Consider the following 20,295-nt stretch of genomic DNA (forward strand, 5'->3'; position numbering starts at 1 on the left):
GCACCTGCTTGAGCATACATGCACAGTGCACAAGGACCCAGGTCCGAGCCTCTAGTCTCCACCTGCAGGGGAAAAGCTTTGCGAGTGGTGAAGCCGGTCTGCAGGTATCTCTGTCTGTCTCCCTCTCTAGCTTCCCTCCTCCTCTCAATTTCTGACTGTTTCTATCCAGTAAAGATAATAACTTTTTTTTTTTTAAGACTAGACTAGCTACCGGAACGAGTTAGTATGGGACTAATACTGATAAACTGAATTCAGTGTTGCAGTATGTTACTTGCTGGGCATAAGCTGTCTTAAAAATCATCTTTTGCATAATAGTGGAAAAGGATCTAGGTTAGAGTGTTATGCAGAAAACTGAGCAATGTCACATACTACTGTTTTTACTGTTGACTGTAAACCATTAATTCCCTCGATAAATTTTTTTTTTGTCTTCTGAGATTTCTTTTTTTTTAATTTATTTTTTATTTAAGAAAGGATAAATTAACAAAACCATAGGGTAGAAGGGGTACAACTCCACACAATTCCCACCACCCAATCTCCATATCCCATCCCATCCCCTGATAGCTTTCCCATTCTCTATCCCTCTGGGAGCATGGACCCAGGGTCATTGTGGGTTGCAGAAGGTAGAAGGTCTGGCTTCTGTAATTGCTTCCCCGCTGAACATGGACGTTGACTGGTCGGTCCATGCGCCCAGTCTGCCTCTCTCTTTCCCTAGTAGGGTGGGTCTCTGGGGAAGCTGAGCTCCAGGGCACATTGGTGGGGTCTTCAGTCTAGGGAGGCCTAGCCGGCATCCTGATGGCATCTGGAACCTGGTGACTGAAAAGAGAGTTAACATACAAAGCCAAACAAATTGTTGAGCAATCATGGACCCAAAGGTTGGAATAGTGGAGAGGAAGTGTTAGGGGGGTACTCGCTGCAAACTCTAGTGTACTTCTGCTTTCAGTTATATATTGTGCACTAGTTTATGGATAAGTGTGAACATATACTCTCTCTCACAGAACCTGATCTATATCCAGGTTTTGGGACTTTATTAGAAAGTGAACCACCTGGGATAGAATTAGAGAATACTATGAAAGGAAAGGTCTCACCCGAGTAATGAAGCTGAAGGGTTGTCATTCCACACGTGAAGTCTCTGGACACAATCTAAGCTGAAGCATGTTGAGGCGGTGGTCGTTGCGTTGATTAGGTTGCGATCGGCAGATGTAATATTATTTGATATGGATTGGGAGAGGCATGCGGCAAAGTGGGCCCTATCCTAAGGTTCCAAGACTGGGGGAAATATAGGCTCTATAGTGGAGATATGAGGTTCCTGTTGTCTTAGGGTTCAAAAAGACAATGGCTAGTTAATGTTATCATCACATTATTTGGTAATTGGGTTAACTTTGAAAAGTCCTTTTGTTAGAGTTTGCTGTACAGTACCCAGTATCTTGTATGTAGCTGTGCCATTGGTTGCTTCTGATCTACTTGGTCTAGGCTTTTGAGAGAGTCCGCATATCAAATACACAGCCTATATATTAAAAAGACAGTCTGTGTTTTAAAAACTTTTCCCCCTCTCATATTAATTAACTAGTGATCTATATGACTACACTTTACTAGGAGTGTACATAAACACCATTCCCACCACCAAAAGACTATGTCCCATCCCATCCACCCACCCCCACCCCCTCACCCGTCCAGGAAGCTGCATGTGTACCCCTCACCACAGGGTTTTTACTTTGGTGCCCTACGTCTTCTGAGATTTCTGACATTCTAAGTTGTGAACAGCACAAACCACTCTGATAGAAAAGGGATGGATTGATAGCTTCATTTACTTCATTTCTTCCTTTACTCTAGTATGTACCTATTGCTGCTTTTTATCTAAAAAAGGCTGAAAAGCAGAATTTCTTCCTAGGAAAACAGGTTTGTAGAATTAGGGCAATATCATGAATATCAGTTAAGATTTTGCCTAATTTTAGAAAAGTTTCACTTTAGGATTTAGCTTCTATTTAATTCTAAGTCTTACTTAGGACTAAAATAATTTGTACTTTTCATCCAGAGCATATCTCAACTCTGCCATACAGTGGTGTCAGAAACTGAACCTGGGGTCTCTAGGTCCTCAGTATATAAGTCTTGTGTACTATTTTTCCAAGCTTCACCCTCAAATTATTTTTCTTTCTTTTTCATTTTTATTCCACCAGGATATCACTGGAGGTGGAGTAGATAGTATAATGGTTATGCAGAGATTCTTTTGCCTGAAGCTCCAAAGTCCCAGGATCAAGTCCCTGTGCCACCGTAAACCAGAGCTAAGCAGTGTGCTCTGGTAAAGAAAGAAAGAAAGAAAAAGAAAGAAAGAAAGAAAGAAAGAAAGAAAGAAAGAAAGAAAGAAAGAAAGAAAGAATAGATTATCACATTGTCTGCATAACTCCACCATTACCAATGGCTATTTTTCTCTTTCCTCTAGCTAGATAGAAGACTACAGTAGAGATACTGTAGTCACATTCCCCAATGTCTATGAAACTTAGTCTTTGCAGACTCTCCCAGACTGTGACCCAGGGCTTGAACTCAGGTCCTTGTGTATGACTATATATGTATTCTACCATGTAAACCACCTGCCAACCCCCCCCCTCAAATTCTTAAAAACCTTGCTGCTACAGAGCTGCTTTCTTGCTGAGAAGGTTGCTTTAAAAAGGTTATTTCAACAGTTAAATCAATTGAGTAATATTACATCTGATTTACCCATGCTTTATAACCTGGTAAATGCTGCTATAGACAACATCCATTGAATTAGTAATGGGCTTTGTTTCAAAGAAGTTAGACTAAAATAGTAATTGTTCTTCTTAACATCTCACCCAAAGATCAAAAGAGAATTGGCATGTTTTCTTAATAATATAATTTGTTGTGGCATTTACTGTTTGAGATGACAGAACTACTTGTCATAAGAACAGAGAACATATTCAATGACTTTACTCAAAATGAATTTACTCAACATAAATATAGATACCAATTTGAAACTTCTGCTTAACTTTATTCTAAATGATTATTATGTTGATATTTATAATGTAGGGACTGGGAAATTGCTCACCCACTACAGCATACACTGTACATTGCTTGTGTATCTGGGTTTTGAGTCCTTGAATACATATGGTGTGTGTGTGTGTGTGTGTGTGTGTGTGTGTGTGTGTGTGTCCGTCTCCAAGAGAAATGCATTTGTAGAGTTGCTAACACAACATTTCCTATTCATTAAGAATAGAAACTATGTTTTTAAAGTAATTATTTCATATCATACATATATGTGTGTGTTAGATGAATCCAAAAGTTCTAAAAATAATAATTTACTTGAGTGGTTACATGGTATTTTTTAATAGTTGATATTTATTAATGTGTTTTATGTCCAAATAATAACTATTCTTAACCTCTTCCATAATGGCAAAACTATTTACTGTAGTCAAACATTTTTCACATTTATTAAGATATAAATCACTGAAACAAAAAGATGTCATAGCTATGTAATCCTGTAAATAGAGATGTATTAGTTTCACAGCTCAGAAATTTATGATTCTATCAAAAACACTAATTATATTTAATAGGGAATATGAGGTAGGTAATTTACAATTTTCTAGTTGCCAACCCATTTCATTAAAAGATTGACTAATATACTAATTATAGTGTAATTGCCTGTCAAATCAAATCAATTAAAATAGGTTAAACTTAACATGTGTGTATGTATGTGTTGTGAAATTTTCACTGGGCAGCACTGTTTTAGAAGAACAAGACAGACTCAACAGTCTATTTTTTCCTGCCAGCAAGTCTTTTGTTTTTCAGTACCTTTTGTTACATGTGTGTCTACCTACCAGGGTCACACAGTGGTGTTTGTATATGATTCTAGTTCACTAAATTACCATTAACATGACTAAAATGGGAATGCCTCTTTTTGTTTATTTTTACATTTGTGTTCCCAAATCCCTAATGTCTACATAAAGAAACCTAAAAGTCAGGTGACTCCTACTAACTTCTACTAGTGGAAGGAGTTAAATGTGGAGATTTAGCTCTTATTCTTAGAATCAAATACTGAATACTTATTCCCCAACTTGCATTCCACTTAGAGTCTCAACACCCCTAGTCCTGACTCTATCAAAACGAAAACTTGCAGTAGTTTGACATACAAGTGTTCTGAAGTATTGGAGTAGAGGGAATAAACTATTTGGTATGAAAGAATAAAGTCATTGTATAGCACAGTATGATGTTTTCTATTTCAACTCCTTTTGTATTCAAAATCTCTTGTTAGCTATAAACTTTAGAGTTCACAGAAAGCATATATTCTTATATTCTATGTATTTTTATTAATTTTTTATTATTGGACAGAGACAGAGGAAATTGAGAGGGGGCAGATAGAGTGGGAGAGAGACAGAGAGATACCTGCAGCTCTGCTTCACCACTTTTGAAGCTTTCACCCTGCAGACCAGGGGCTTGAACTTGGGTCTTTGCACACTTTAATGTGTACGATTAACCAAGTATACCACTGCCTGGTTCCTTTCTATATATTATTAACTATGTATATTTAGTGCTCTTTAAAGTAGTTGAATTCTAATCTGCAAATAATCATTAATCATACTTATAAAAATATTTATATATTAACTTTATCTTTATAAAATTTCCCTCTAAAATGTCATGAAATTATAATAACTTTACATAGATATTTCCTCCACATTGTTACTACTGCATTACTAAGTGAATGCCACTACTTCCTCTTTACGAAATATATTGAGAGGTGCATAGAGGTAGAACACAGGCTTTGCATGCAAGAGATCCCAGATTTGATATCCTGGCATCAGTAATAGTAAGAGCTGAGTAATACTCTGATCAAAAGAGTGGGGAGGGAGTAGGATGGGGGTAAGTTGCATGTATAAAACAGAAACATGTAATCTTTAGACAAGAAAATAAGTCACCTAATTTCTAATTTTGAGAAAAGAAAATCACATTTTCACTACTAGGTGATTTTGAAATTAGCCAAATATATCTTGGAAGAGAGGTAGCAATTAAATTTTAGATTAGATAATGCTTTTAGCTAGGGAGATAGCATAATGGTTATGCACAAAGATGTTCATGTGTAAGGCTATAGGTTCCAGGTTCAAGTCCCAGCACCATCATAAGCCATAACTGAGCAGTCCTCTGGCTAAAGAAAAAAATAATAATAGCAATAATAATAGCAATGCTTTCCTACTGAAATGGAGAGAAACTTAATTAGTATTATCTCACAAAACATGATATGTCCTATATGGTTTTTCATGAGTTCCATTTAGTAGCTACTAAATTAAGAGTTTTCTAGGAAAAGAGAATAGATCTACATATAAAAAGCCAACTTCTCAATCCACTCTAAGAGAATTTCATGGGATAAGAGTGCTTTGGGAATATATGACAAAGCATTTCTGGGTTATTTCTAGAATTATAAACATGTTAATAGTTTTAATATTACAATAGACTGGTACATCTTCACTCAATTTTGCCTGGCTCATCTTTACTTGTTATTATGCTTGTATATAAATGAAGAAATCTGTTGCCTAGAAATAACAAGATAGGGTCAGAAAGATAGTGTGACTGCTTTACAATGGGTGTAAATCAGATTTGAGCCCTGGCACCACATCAGGGAAAGTTCTGGGGCTGTGTTGTAACAGTATGAGAAAATACTGGCACAGGAGAAATGAAATTATGCATTCATGAGACCCCAACTCTGCTGAAGGAAGTGAGATCAGATGATCAAATATGCAAGACAGTTTTCTTTATAGAATGGGATTGTAAAAAGGAGAATATTTAGAGGAACAAGAGAATTTTTAATTTCTGTGAAGAAAAAAAAAACCTTTAAATTTTATCATTACTATGTAGATGTTGTAATTCAATTTTGTTAAAGACTCTCTAGAATATGTATCTTCATAAATAAAGTATACTATATTTGTTCCCAGATAATAATTTTTTGTGTTTGTATAAAAGGTAACATTTTATTTTCAGAAGCTGTCATCCATGGGATTAACTTAAGTTGTGAAAATTTTAAACATTGTGGTAACTAATTTAAAAAGATAATTTTGTCAAGATAGGAATCAGGGATTATCTAAAATTTTTATATTATACCTTATATATACTTGCTTATTCTGCCTTCAGGCTATTTCCTTCTAACTACAAAATAGAATAATTTAAATCCTTTTCAAAAATGTTGATTAAGTTAGTCATTTAATTGCTTGAAATTTTTTTATTATTTCTTTATTGGGGGATTAATGTTTTACATTTGAAAGTAAATACAATAGTTTGTACATGCATAACGTTTCTTAGTTTTCAACATAACAATACAATCCCCAATAGGTCCTCTGTCATCCTTTTTGGACCTGTACTCTCCCTCCCCCCGCCCACCCCAGAGTCTTTTACTTTGGTGCAAAACACCAAAACACCAACTCCAGTTCAGGTTCTACTTGAAATTTCATTATCAGAGGGCTGGGTGGTAGCACACCTCTTTAAGTGCACATGTTACAACATGCAAGGACCCAGGTTCAAGCCCCCAATCCCCACCTACAGAAGAAAAGCTTTGCAAGTAGTGAAGTAGTGCTGCAGGTATCTCTCTTTCTCCTTCTCTGTCTCCCCTTTCCGTCTTGATTTCTGGCTGTCTCTATCTATCCAATAAAATAAATAAAGATTTAAACAAATTAAAAAAGAAATTTCAGACTTCCGGGAGGCATGGCCATGGAATAACTGGGACCAAATCACCTCTCCTCCCAAAACAACAAATAAATACAAGAGACCCAACTGAAGTCATACTCCACAGCTGAAAGTTATATAGCCATAGGTTGGTGCTCTCATGCAGTTGGAGCGAAAAGGGGTTTGGGCACAGGTTGAAGAACAGCAAAGTCAAATCAGAGCTCTGGGCAGCACAGGCTCTGAGCTGCACCATTTTGGTGATTTCACTTTAAGCACAGCAAGCACAGGGGCTTAAAACCTCTTGGTATGTGACTGGAGGGTGGGGGTGGTGGTTAGCTTTATGAATTTAAGATAAGGTCACAACATAAAATAGGGCATTTGTGACCACAAGACAGCCCAAAGCAACCACCCCCCCACCCCCCTCCCAACCACTGCAGATAATACAAACAAAAGAAACCTAGAGATCACAACAGCATCACCTACTGACCATCAATAACCAGCACAAAAAAATACACAAACAGAGAAACAGAACAGGCAACTATGCCGTATCAGCCAGACAGAAATGAAACAGGAAATCCAAGGAATTACAGATTTAGAGAAACTCTCTGAGACAGACTACACAGAGCTCATTATGAGGACTCTCCAAGAATTTAAGCAAGAATTAAAAGAGCATGTTACTATGGAATTAAAACACACAAGAGGGGAACTTATAACAGAGTTAACTAAGCATCTTCAAATATTGAAAGAGGAACTACATTCAGAAATCTAGGGAATAACATATACTTTAACTGCAATCCATGCCCAGGTAGAAGGCTTAGCAAGTAGATCCACACATTCAGAAGAAATAATCTCCAATCTAGAAGATACGGCCAGCCCACTCTTTCAATTCAAAGATATGGGAGAGGAATTGTTCAGAAAGACTGAAGCAACTCTGTAAAATTGTAGACTCCATCAAAAGACCGAATATAAGAGTGATAGGTATATCTGAAGAGGAGGACAAGGCCAAAGGTCCAGAGTCCATTTTCAGAGCAATTTTAGCTGAGAACTTCTCTCACTTAGGAAACCATCAGAACATTCTCATTCAAGAGACAGAATGATCACCCAGATTTATAAATACAAAAAGATCAACACCAAAGCACATTGTTGTAAAACTATCAAAAGTCAACGACAAGGAGAAAATTTTGCTGGTTGCTAGGGAAAGGAAAGAAATTACATACAAAAGCAGAGCTATAAGACTTTCATCAGATTTCTCTTCACAAACTCTAGAGGCAAGGAGAAAGCAAAATGATATATTCAAAGTTCTAAAGGAGAGGGAATTTCAGCCACGAATATTGTATCCTACAAAATTATCCTTCAAATATGAGGGAGAAATAAAGGTTTTCTCAAATATTCAAGAACTAAAGGAATTTGCCACAATCAACCCCACCTTACAAGAACTACTGAACTGAGTCCCACAAGAAAGGAGGAAGCAAAGGAATACACATTCCAAACACCAGGTTGCAGATGCTACCATGATGTCTACCTGTGATTCGCACAGAAAGACAACCTCAACAATGTCCCCTGGAGCCCCACCCCTTCAGAGCCCTAACCCAGTAGGGGAAGATGGGGACAAGCTGAGAGTATGGATCATCCTGTCAATGCCCATGTCCATCGGAGAAGCAATTACAGAAACTACACCTCCCACCTTACGTACTCCATAATGACCCTGGGTCCATGCTCCCAGAGAGATAAAGAATAGGAACGCTTCCAATGGAGGGGATGAGATATGGAACTCTGGTGGTGGGAAATGTGTGGAATTTCACCCCTCTTATTATATATATGGTCTTGTTGATATTTTCTAAATAAGTAAAATTAAAAAAATGAATTTCAATATTCACACCATGAAAAATATGTTAGGCTAAAATAAACAATTTATATAAGTAATTTACTGATAAGTGTATATAGTCATTAAATTCTTGGACTCCCCAAAACCCTTTACATCAAAAGGTCTCCCCAGGACCAGGAAGATAACAATGTTAGAGGATAAGATATGCAAATCTGAGTCCCAGGATCAATACCCTGCACCATCTATTCTAGAGATGAATGGTAGGTCTGTCTGTTTATATCTTTCTTTCTCTGTCTCTCTGTCTCTCTGTCTCTCTCCTGTCTCATAAAAATAAACATAAGAGAGGCTGGGTAGTGGTGCACTAGGTAAAGCATACAAGTTACCATGCCCAAGGACATGAGTTCTAGCCTACAGTTTCCACCTGTAAGGGAGAAGCTTTGCCAATAGTGAGGCGGTGCTGCAGTTGTCTCTTGTCTCTCTTTCCCTCTCTATTTCCTTTCATATCTCTCTCTCTATATATATATATATATGTATATATATATATATATGTATATATATACATATATATATATCTCAACACTGTATACCAGAGTTCCAACATCTTCCCAGAAAAACTCACATACGCAGTTTTGAATACAATTTCACAATAAGTTCCACAGACATATATGAATCACCTAGATACCCAAAGAACTAAACTGAAGAACTTTTACACTAGTTAAATCTTCCCTATTTAACATGAAAGCCAGCAATCACTGTGGCTATTTACATTTTAATTAATGTCAGACACTTTTTCAATAGTTCTCCATTCTTTGTAAGTGCTATGTAGCAAATTTTAATATTATATAGCACAGATATGCCAGTTTTTATAGACTTCATTTTCAGTTGTATGGCATTTAGTTTCTGTCTATTACTTTGCTTTATAGGTAATGTAATAAACTCTTCATAGCTTTTTCCTTTTGTTAAATTAGCTCCTTAAATCTTCAAATATAAAGCTATTAGGTTTAGGAGTTAAATGTGTTTATTGCTAACTCTGTCTTCAAACCAAAGAAAATAGCAAACCTGCTACTTATTTATGAAAGTACTTACAATCTTGTGATTTACAAGAAATATACACATTTGGAAAAGGATGACAGATGACCTAGTGGAAGTTGTATTGTTATATGGAGAACTGGGAAATGTTATGTGTGTACAAACTATTGTATTTACTGTAGAATGTAAAACATTAATTCCCCAATAAAGAAATTAAAAAAAAAAAAAAAGAAAAGAAAATATACATTTGGTCATTCATATTACTAAAACATATTTTTAAAGTATGTTTTATTTACTTTAATGAGGAGAGAGATATACAGAGAAAGACACAGAGAAAAAGACTAGAGCACTGCTCAGCTCTGGCTTATGAAGGTGCTGGAGATTGAACCTGGGACCTTCGAGGCTCAGGCATAAAAGACTTTCGTATAGCCATTATACTATCTCCCCAGCCCAAATACTCTTCTCATGCATAATTTAGTCTTCCCTTAGGGTCACATCTCCTAAAACTCATGGAATTTCCTAAGTGTTAAGATAAGGATGTTTCATATCTTAATGGAGTGATTTTTTAAAAACTTAAAATGAAAAAATATATATTTAAATGAAGTCTATCTTCTGATGGAGACAACTTAATTTAGTACCACCATCTTGTCCTTCAGAAAGGGGAGAAAGAGACTGAAGATTGAATATTCACCCATAGCCAGTTTTTTTTTTTTTAAATCATTCTAAAGTAATGAAACCCCTTTTAAAAAGAGAAAGATCAGAGTTCAGAGAGTTTTCATGGAGATTTGGGATGATTGGTGCATTTGGAGAAGCCATAGACACTCGGTGTCTTCCCCTGCACCTTGCCCTATGTGCATCTCTTACTTCTGGTCATTTGTGAGTTATAGTCTTTTAGTATAAGTATATCTGTTTATAAGTATATCTGTTTTCCATCTACACCATGCCTCGGCCTCGCGTGAGCTTAATATGCAGCTTGGCGATACGAGAATCCGGCATGAAGCCCAGCCAGTCTATCTTGGCGTTACTCTCAGTCGCACTCTGTCATTTCACGAACATCTCATAAAAACTGCAGCAAAGGTGGGCGCGAGGAATGACATCATTGCAAGACTGGCCAGCTCCTCATGGGGCGCGAGCGCTTCCACACTACGATCATCATCTCTGGCATTATGCTATTCCACTGCAGAATACTGTGCCCCAGTATGGTTCCGTAGCCCCCATGTCCACTTGGTCGATTCCAAATTATATTCCTCCATGAGGATAATTTCTGGAACCATCCGTTCCACCCGGGTTCCATGGCTGCTAGTTCTTAGCAACATCGCCCCGCCAGATATTCGTCGGGATGCGGCATCATCTAAGCTCATTTCCCACGTCTATGCTCCACCGGACCTGTCAATATACGCGGATATCTTCGCCCACCCTGTCCAACGCTTGACGTCTCGTCACCCAATCTGGTCCCCTATGCCTACACTGAACTTCTCTGTTCCAGACTCTTGGAAACAGAGTTGGCAGTCAGCTGAGGTAAAGAACAAACACTTCATCACAGACCCCTGCAAGCGTCAACCCGGCTTTGACCTAGCACATTATGATTGGGCCCTCCTCAATCGCTATCAAACAGGCCATGGCCGGTGCGCCGCTATGTTCCATCGCTGGGGAGCCAGAGACGACCCGAACTGCCCCTGCGGCTACAGACAGACTATGACCCACATAGTCAACGACTGACACCTCTCCAGATTCAAAGGAGGTCTCAAAACCTTACATCAGGCTCAACCTGACGCTGTTGACTGGCTACGGAAGAAGGGCAAACGCTAGAAGAAGAAGAAGTATAAGCCAGAAATCCATCCAGTAATTAAAATATTTCTCTACATTCCATGAGCCACTCTAACAAATTAGTAAAACTCAAGGAATAGGTGATTAGAACCTTAGAATCGACAGGAAAAGGAACATACTTGTAACACTGAGCCCTTACCTATCTCTAAGTAGAGAATTTGTTGATGTGAGAAAACAACCACTACCCAGTCTCTCATTTATATTTTAAATTAGCCCTCATACCATGGTGGAATTAGGTACAGAATCCTTAGTAATAATCCAACGCAGCCTCACTATTTCAGTGTGGTATCAAGAATGCATACCAGCTCTTACTTAACTTCATCCCCTTGTATCCTCCGACTCTTGGGAGTCAGTAAATTAATCTTTAAATATTGGACCTCAAAAACTTACAAAATGATTTATTAGCGCTGGGTTAATTAAATAAAGGTCTTAAGCTTTAAAATGAGCTTTGAAGATTGATTATGGTTTAAAAGACTAGATCCAGTCCTTTCTACCTGCCAAATACATTTGCAAAGTACAACATGCTCTTTAAAATCAAAGGACTGAGTGATTTAAACTTTAGTTATCAGAATAAAATTAACACATAATAAGTAAGATTGAGTTTCCACAGAAGGATAGTGCATCTACCAAATCAAAGGTTTAGAGAATAGGCCTGAAAATGTTACCCAAGACTGACAATATATTTTTTAAAAAGTTGTAATCAAATAAATAACACTAAAATAAAGAGCACAGGGGCCAGGCAATGGTCCACCTGGTTGAGTTCACACATTGCCATGTGCAAGGACCCTGTTTCAAGCCTCTGTTCCCCACCCGCAGGGGAGAAGCTTCATGAGTGGTGAGGCAATTCTGCAGGTATCTCTTTTTCTCCCTCTCTATGTTCCCCTCCTCTCAATTTCTCTCTGTTCTATTCAATAAAATAAAAAAGGAAAAATAAAAGAAAAAAATGGATTCATATTGCCAGCACCAAGCGCCAATGATAACCCTGGTGGCAATAAAAAAGAAGTGAACGGAGGTCTGGTGGTAGTGCAGCAGGATAAGCTCACGTGGTGCGAAAGCGCAAGGACCGAGGTAGGATCCCGGTTCGAGCCCCCAGCTCCCTACCTGCAGAGAAGTCGCTTCACAGGCGGTGAAGCAGGTCTACAGATATCTTTCTCTCCCCTTCTCTGTCTCCCCTCCTTTCGCTCTCCATTTATCTGTGTCCTATGTAACAATGACAACATCAACAACAATAATAGCTACAACAACAATAAAAAAGGGCAACAAAAGGGAAAATAAATAAATGAAATATTTAAAAAACATTTAAAAATTAATTAAATAAAGAGTACATGTAGAAAAATATTTACTGTGGAAACTAGGAATTCATTGATAGTTTTTTCCAAATTAAAATAGTAAAAATACTCCACGGATTTTAATTCCACAAGTTTTAAGATGGTTAGCAATTAATTAGGTTATCAGAAGAACAGAGTAGAAACTAAGCCAATTTGATCTAGACTGAGTATATAATCAAGCTATTGATTTTTTCAGAGTCTTAGTATTGTTGTAGTAGAAGTATACAAAGCAAATTGTGAGCACTTCTTTACTTTTATTTAATTGTTTAATAAGTGATTTACAAGATTATAAAGTAATAGGGATGTAGTTCCACTTCACTTCCTCCACCAAACTTCTAGGTCCCCACCCCACCAACGATACCGTTCTCCCAAGGTCCTAGGTACAGGTTGACTATGTATTTTTTCAAGTTTATGTGTTTCAGTTCTCTATATTCCACATGGAGTGAAACCATCCAGAATTGTCCTTCACTTCCTTACTTCACTAAGCATAAACACCTCCAATTCCCCCCATTTTGTCCCAAAGAATGCAATATCATCTTTTTTTTTTTTTTTACTTGATTTGTTGTACTCCATGGAATATATATCCCATAACTTCTTTATGAAGTCATCTATCAATAGGCATTTAGGTTGATTTCATATTTTGGCTACTGTGAATAATGCAGTATGAACATGGGGGTATTTATGTTCTCTTGAATTAGTGTTTTCATGTCTTTTGGATAAATGCCTCAGAGTGATACTGTAGGATCATTAAGGTATTTCCATTTGTTTTTAAGGGACTCTCCATACTATGTGAGAACGTCTTTAAATTGAAAGGGATGTGGGGAGTTGTTGAGCAGTCCCCCACTAGTGTTACCTTCTCTTGGATTCTTTGTTGATAGAGGCTTTTGTTCTCTTGTTTAACTCAAGGGAGACAGCTCAGATTTTACTCATTTTTCCTTTATATCACCAACATGTGTTATCTACTAGGTAGTAGTAATGCACTGCAAAGTCTAGGGTTGCATATTTTAGCATATGAATATATTACAAGTTAATGATTTGGTTATTCCCTAGTTAGAACCTTACCATAATAAAGTGTGGTTCATAGGTATGACCGGGTGTCAGCTAGAAATTTCAAACTCATGGAATTTCAAGGCTAGAATGTAGACCAATTTGCTAGTTTATGACCTCTAAGAAACACATTCTTGAGGTTGATGTTTAAGAAGTCTTTAGAGAAATATACCAGAGTTAGAAATAGAAGAGAAAGCTGGACATGTCTGCGATGTTGGTCTTACTCATGTGAAAGAAAATAGGAAGGAGGGTTAATTAGGATCTCACACAGCAGTACAGCTCTAAGGAACTATCTTGGTACTTTGTTGCTAACCTACATGTTACACATTACATGTTAGTGCTGTTCCTTACTATTTCTGCTTTCTTCAATCATTTCTGGAGAGCAGCCTAAGGAAAGCTTGGTTTCAGGGCAAGTAAAATTTCAGAGCACAGTACCTGATGCCATCTTTCATTTATTTTCATAGCAGCAGGGTGGCTCCTTGATTGGCTCATTTCCCTAACTGAAGCCCCTACTTCATCTTAACAAAATCGCCAGGAAATTATATGCACGTTAAACTTTGCGAAGTACTATGCTAGAATAATAATTTGACACTTTGGGAATCATAGCCAGAGTAAGTAAAATTGTTCATAATCAGCATATACTTTCCTCAAAAACCCAGCTCCCTTGGGATGGTATTTTTTACAGTTCATTTAAACAGAGTTGCTGTTCAAAGTGAGAACGAGAGCAGATAATTTGTTAATTTGTAACGAATGTGTGAAACAGATTTGGGACCAAAGCAGAATTTCTAAGATGCTTTGCCATTTTGCTGAAAGGAGCTAGATAGAATTTACTTCATTTTGTCTTTTAGGATTCAAGGTTTCTATAGCAAAAAATTCTATATTTCTTCATCTATTGTCTTCTTACCATGTGATTAGATATGATTCCCACTTCTGTATTGTAATGGTTGGAAATAATCTTCCAGACAAATCATCTGCTGATTTAGTGCTTGGGGGGAGAGGGGCAGGGACTTTCTTTCTTAAAAGATAAGCTTTACCACAATCCTCATCATAAAATTGATTAACTTTTCCATGAGTTCAACACTCTCACATATGAGCATTGTAGCCATAATTATTATGTGATCATCTTCTGAACTACTGTTTCCCAAACAGGATAAAGATTAATTTTTGGTAAAAACTATAATTTCTTCAGTATAGAAAATCATCCTTTTTCTTCTCTTTCTCCTTCTTTTCCTCTTCTTTCTGAATAAAGACAAAGAGAAATTTAGGGGGGAGGGGGAAAGAAAACCACAGCACTGCTTCACTACTAAGGAAACTTCCCACCCTACTGATGGGGACTGAGAGCTTGAACCTGGTCCCTTTTGCACTGTAACATGTGCATTCTACTGAATGTCACCCTTGGAAAGTCTTTAAATATATAAGAATGTAAATACCTTGTGTACCAGTTATACCACTCCTAGGCATATATCCAAAGGACGCGAAAATTTAATTCAAACATATATCTGCACCTCTGTGCCCATAACTGCACTATTTACAGCAATCTAGATCAAAAGATGACTGAATAAGGAAATTATGCAATATATATTCAATGAAATACCACTCTGCAATTTAGAAAAGATGGAATTAGTACCAGCAAGAGAGCTAACCTGGCTAATGTGTCTGCCTTGTCATGATGCAACCCAATCTCAAACCCTTCTTCACTATAGTGGAGGAAGCTGTGCTATCTTTCCCTCTCTCCCTCTGTCTCTCTGTTTGAAAGAAAAGTAGACCTAGAACATTGAAACTACTTGATTCCATTACCAAATTAAGTAAATAATAGTTAGTAATATATCAATTTTTTGGTATTGCTTCTAAAGTGTTATGTAGTTAGAAAATGCTTCCTCTTACCATATATATTGTTTTCCCTTTTCCAGTATTAGATCATTTTATAACCCAAGATAGTTTCATTTATACACTTTAATATAAGCATCTCAGTTAGGTGACTCCCCTGTCTTCATACTCCCATTGACTGTACACTATTGATTTAGAACTCATATGTAACTTCAAATAAATTGTGAGTACTTTAGCTTCGATAGTAAGAATGGTGTAATGCACTGTTGAACAGTAAATGCTAACATTCAGTAGCTACTCAACTGATTTTTTGTTAAGTAGGTGACTGAGTGTATGTGTGATATATATATATTATATATATATATGATTTTTATTTATAAAAAGGAAACACTGACAATAAGAAGGGTACAACTTCACACAATTTCCACCACCAGAACTCCCTATCCCATCTCCTCCCCTGATAGCTTCCCTATTCTTTATCCCTCTGAAAGCATGGACCAAGGGACATTATGGGGTGCCGAAGGTGGAAGGTCTGGCTTCTATAATTGCTTCCCCGCTGAACATGGGCATTGACAGGTTGATCCATACTCCCAGCTTATCCTGGGGTAGGACTCTGGGCTAGCAGGGATCCAGGACACATTGGTGGGATCGTCTTCCCAGGGAAGTCCACTTGGCATCATGGTAGCGTCTGGAACCTGGTGACTGAAAAAAGAGTTAACATATAAAGCCAAATAAATTGTTGACTAATTATGAACCTAAAGGCTGGAATAGTGCACATGAAGATTTTTTTGGGGGGGGTCTCCGTTTTGTAGATAGTTAGGCCTATTTTAGTTATATTCCAAAGGGCCCATGATTTTATTAGTGTTTTTTTTTCCCCATGGTCAGCCTTTTACCAGTTACCAAGTTAGTGAATTATGTAATTAAAAAGGCTTCTAAGATAAGATGTACTCAAAAATAATAAAGCATAGCTGTAGAATTAGTAGTAACCTAATTCCAAAACTGTTGTTTGTGTAGCTCTTTCTTTTAGAAAGCTTCTTGCCCTTCCTCAGATTCCTTGCTCTAGTTGCCTGGTTACTAACTACCCAATACTCTGCATATGGTGACTGGTCCAGCCTTCCATCTTAGAAGGCTGAAGAGGGCTCTTGACACCACAGGAGTTGTAGCTTAAGGCATTGAAATCAGTTACAAACATCACAAAACCCAGTTCTTTCAAATGTTGTGATGATGTTAGGAGACTAGTAGCAGAAAAATATTGACCACGTATTTAGTAATTGAGCATTTATCTATTTGTCCCCAAGAACTTGAATTGTGATACTTAAGTGTGTGATTAGCAAAGGCTTCACATAAATCAACACTGAAAATTGCCACCGTGACCACCTAGCACTTGCTGTGTCAAACTAGTATGAGAGTTAGCTTCTCTGCATATGGTAAATAATGAAAACTGGGAAAGAATTTCCAGACTCACTAAGAAGCAGCTTAAAGACCGTTCTGACATTCTCTGTAGGTTCAGTGTATACCATTTACTACCACTATGTGTTGACTTTCAGTTATAAGTCACAACTGGACTTGAGAACCTTAATCCAGACTTCCCTACTCCAAGAGTCTCTGGAATTGCTGCTGTTGACCAATGTCCAAGAAGACTTTAACAGTTGCACTGACTAATGTGTTTTCCCCATTCAAGCCAGTACTTGGGGGAGTTTGAGTTGCTTTGTGATGCTCACCACCTCTGGGTTGCAGAAACTTGCTTAAAATAATAAAATAGTCTGCTCCCAGGCACTATATGTTGTCTTTTATCTTTACTTTTTTAAGTTAAGTAAGCATCTTTAGGGTCCATTTAATGCAGAAGGTAAGAATTTATTCTTCCAAAGACAGTTGTTTTCACCATTTCAGGTTTCTTTTTCTTTTTGTCTCTTCCAGACGGTAAGGATTGTATCCTGGAGCCGCTTTCCCTGCCAGAAAAGCCAGGTGGCATCACCACTTTAGAAGGTTCTCCATCTGTGCCTTGTATTTTCTGTGAAGAACATTTTCCTGTAGCTGAACAGGACAAACTTCTGAAGCACATGATTATTGAACATAAAATTGTCATAGCTGATGTCAAGTTAGTTGCTGATTTTCAAAGGTAAATTTCTAGTTTCATTTGTAAAAGGATTGTATCTATCATTCCTTAGAGAAAAGGCATTAACATAAAATTATTCCTATACAAATATCAAATGTATATTCTTTTTCAGCTTTCTCTGTAGACTTTTGTTTAACCTTTGTACTCATCTCTTTCAGTGGGTGTTTTGCTTTGAGATTGTTACATACTGTTACATTTCCTACAAATTCTGAAAATAGACCAACTTTCCAAAGAGTAGATAAAAACTCAGTTTATCTCATCCCATGAGATTATTGACATCAATGATCACTATCAAGTTTATGGTCTTTTTTATGTTTCAGATCATAGTCACTCTCAAACTGACAGAGTTCTTCCAGAAAGTCCAGAATAGACAATGAAAGACCAGACAAAAGGCAGTGTTTGAAAATGAATATTCTTGAGACTTAAGTCCTAAAGGTTATTGTCCAAATGACTCTCAACTTAAATGTTGTGATAAGGTCGAAAAACAGCAGCAGCAGGCCGAAAGGGTATAAAGTGAAAGAACAGTTGAGGTCAATGACTAAAGTACTGAAAGAAGCTAAAAAAAAAATTTTTTTTTTAAATCAAGAACAGATAGAGGCGAGTGGTTGAGGAATTATCAATATTGGGTATGTATGAAATACAGAAATCTGATCTATGCCACCACGGTCCGAAGTGACTACACTATGCCACCACGGTCCGAAGTGACTACACTCCAGCTTCTGAGTACTGACTTAGATTGATAGTTATCAACAGATAAGTAATATAGGCAATTTTTAAAAAATTTAAGATTGCTTTTTAGAATATTTATTTTGGATACAGAGGAATTCAGAAGAAAACGTAAATAGAGAGAGTCCTATAGCTTTGTTTCACCACTATGAAACTTTTTTCTTTTTTTCACTTCCAAGGTTATTGCTGGAGCTCAGTATCAGCACTACGAATCCACTGCTTCTGGCAGCCATTTTCTTCCAATTTTATTGTTGTTGTTGCTGGATAGGACAGAGAGATATTGAAAGAGGAGGGGAAAACAGAGGGGGGAGTGAAAGTTAGACACCAGCAGACCTGCTTCACCACATGTGAAGCAACCCCCCTGCAGGTAGGGAGCTGGTGGCTCAAACTGGATCCTTACTTCTTCTTCTAGCGTTTGCCCTTCTTCCGTAGCCAGTCAACAGCGTCAGGTTGAGCCTGATGTAAAGTTTCGAGACCTCCTTTGAATCTGAAGAGGTGGCAGTCGTTGACTATGTGGGTCATAGTCTGTCTGGATCCTTACTCTGGTTCTTGAACTTAGCATTGTGTGCGCTTAACATGGTACGCTACCGCTCAGTCCCCACTGTGAAACTTTTCTGTGAAACTGCTGGTGGGGGATCATGGGCTTGGACCTGGGTCCTTGCACACTATAATTTGTGTGCACAATGCTGGGCATTTTTTACCCAATTCATAATATCTAGAATTGATTGTCCATGAGAAATGCCTTCTGTAGCTATAAGTCACTTATAAAAGACATAAAAGAAGATAGAATGGAATGAAAAGATAGCCCATGCTTGTGAGTTGCAAGTATTGATACAGTTAAAATTATTATCCTTCCCAAAACAATATATAGATCCAATGCAAACGCTATCAAGACTGTAACAAATTTCTTTAGTGAAGAAAAAAAAAAACTACAGAAATTTGTCTAGAATACAAAAAAAAAAAAAAACCAAAAAAAACCACCTAGGATTGTCAAAACAATATTGAGAAAAAGAAAAAGTGGAAGCATCACATTTTCTGATTTCAAATTATATTACAATTAGAATAATCAAAACTATGATAGTGGAATAAAAATAGACACAGAGTCAGGGAGATAGAATAAAAGTTATGTAAAAGTTATGTTATGCCTGAGGCTCTGAATTTCCATTCAGTCTTCAAGATCATCAAGTGCCAGAGTTGAGCAGTGCTCTGGTAAACAGACACACACGCACATGCACACACACTCTCTCCAAATGTAATAGAATTGAGAGCTCCAAAATAAAACATCATTCATATATGGTCAGTTGTTTTTGTGGAATTTAGTAGCTACATGCAGAAATGAAACGGAATCACTACATTTCATCATTCATAGAAATCAACTCAAAATATATCAAAGATTCAGTATTGTGCTTGTTTACTTATTTCTATTTATTTATTTATTTACTTTGTATAGAGACAGAGATAAATCAAGAGGAGAGGGAGAGTTAGAGATGGTGAGAAAGATACCTGCATCACTGCTTCACCTCTTATGAAGCTTCTCCCCTGCAGGTGGGGACCAAAAGCTTGAACCGGTTTCCTTATACATTATAATGTGTGTGCTCAACCAGGTGTGCCACTGCCCAGCCTCTGAACCAAAGATCTAGATTTTAGAGCAGAAACCATAAATAAGAAAGCCTGGGGCCAGGTGTGATGCACTTGGTTAAGCGCACATATTACAATGTGCAAGGACCAGGGTTTGAGGTCCCAGTCCCCACCTGCAGGGGCAAAGCTCACAAGTGGTGAAGCAGTGTTGCAGGTGTCTCTCTGCCTCTCTCCTTCTCTATCACCCCCTTCCCTCTCAAATTCTGGCTATATCCAATAATAAATAAAAATAATTAGAAAAAGAAAAAGAAAGCATTGGGCAGAACACTTAATGA

General features: G+C 37.4%; 1 protein-coding gene across 1 annotated transcript in view; it reads left to right on the plus strand.

The window, feature by feature from the left end:
* ZNF277 (zinc finger protein 277) overlaps positions 1-20,295 on the plus strand; it is a 127,142-nt gene that overhangs the window by 38,051 nt on the left and 68,796 nt on the right. The window contains exon 2 of the mRNA XM_060196440.1: positions 17,458-17,659. Coding sequence (XP_060052423.1) covers positions 17,458-17,659 — 202 coding nt within the window. The remainder of the gene's footprint in view (positions 1-17,457; positions 17,660-20,295) is intronic.

Source organism: Erinaceus europaeus, chromosome 8 (assembly GCF_950295315.1).
Source record: "Erinaceus europaeus chromosome 8, mEriEur2.1, whole genome shotgun sequence".
Taxonomy (NCBI): Eukaryota; Metazoa; Chordata; class Mammalia; order Eulipotyphla; family Erinaceidae; genus Erinaceus; species Erinaceus europaeus.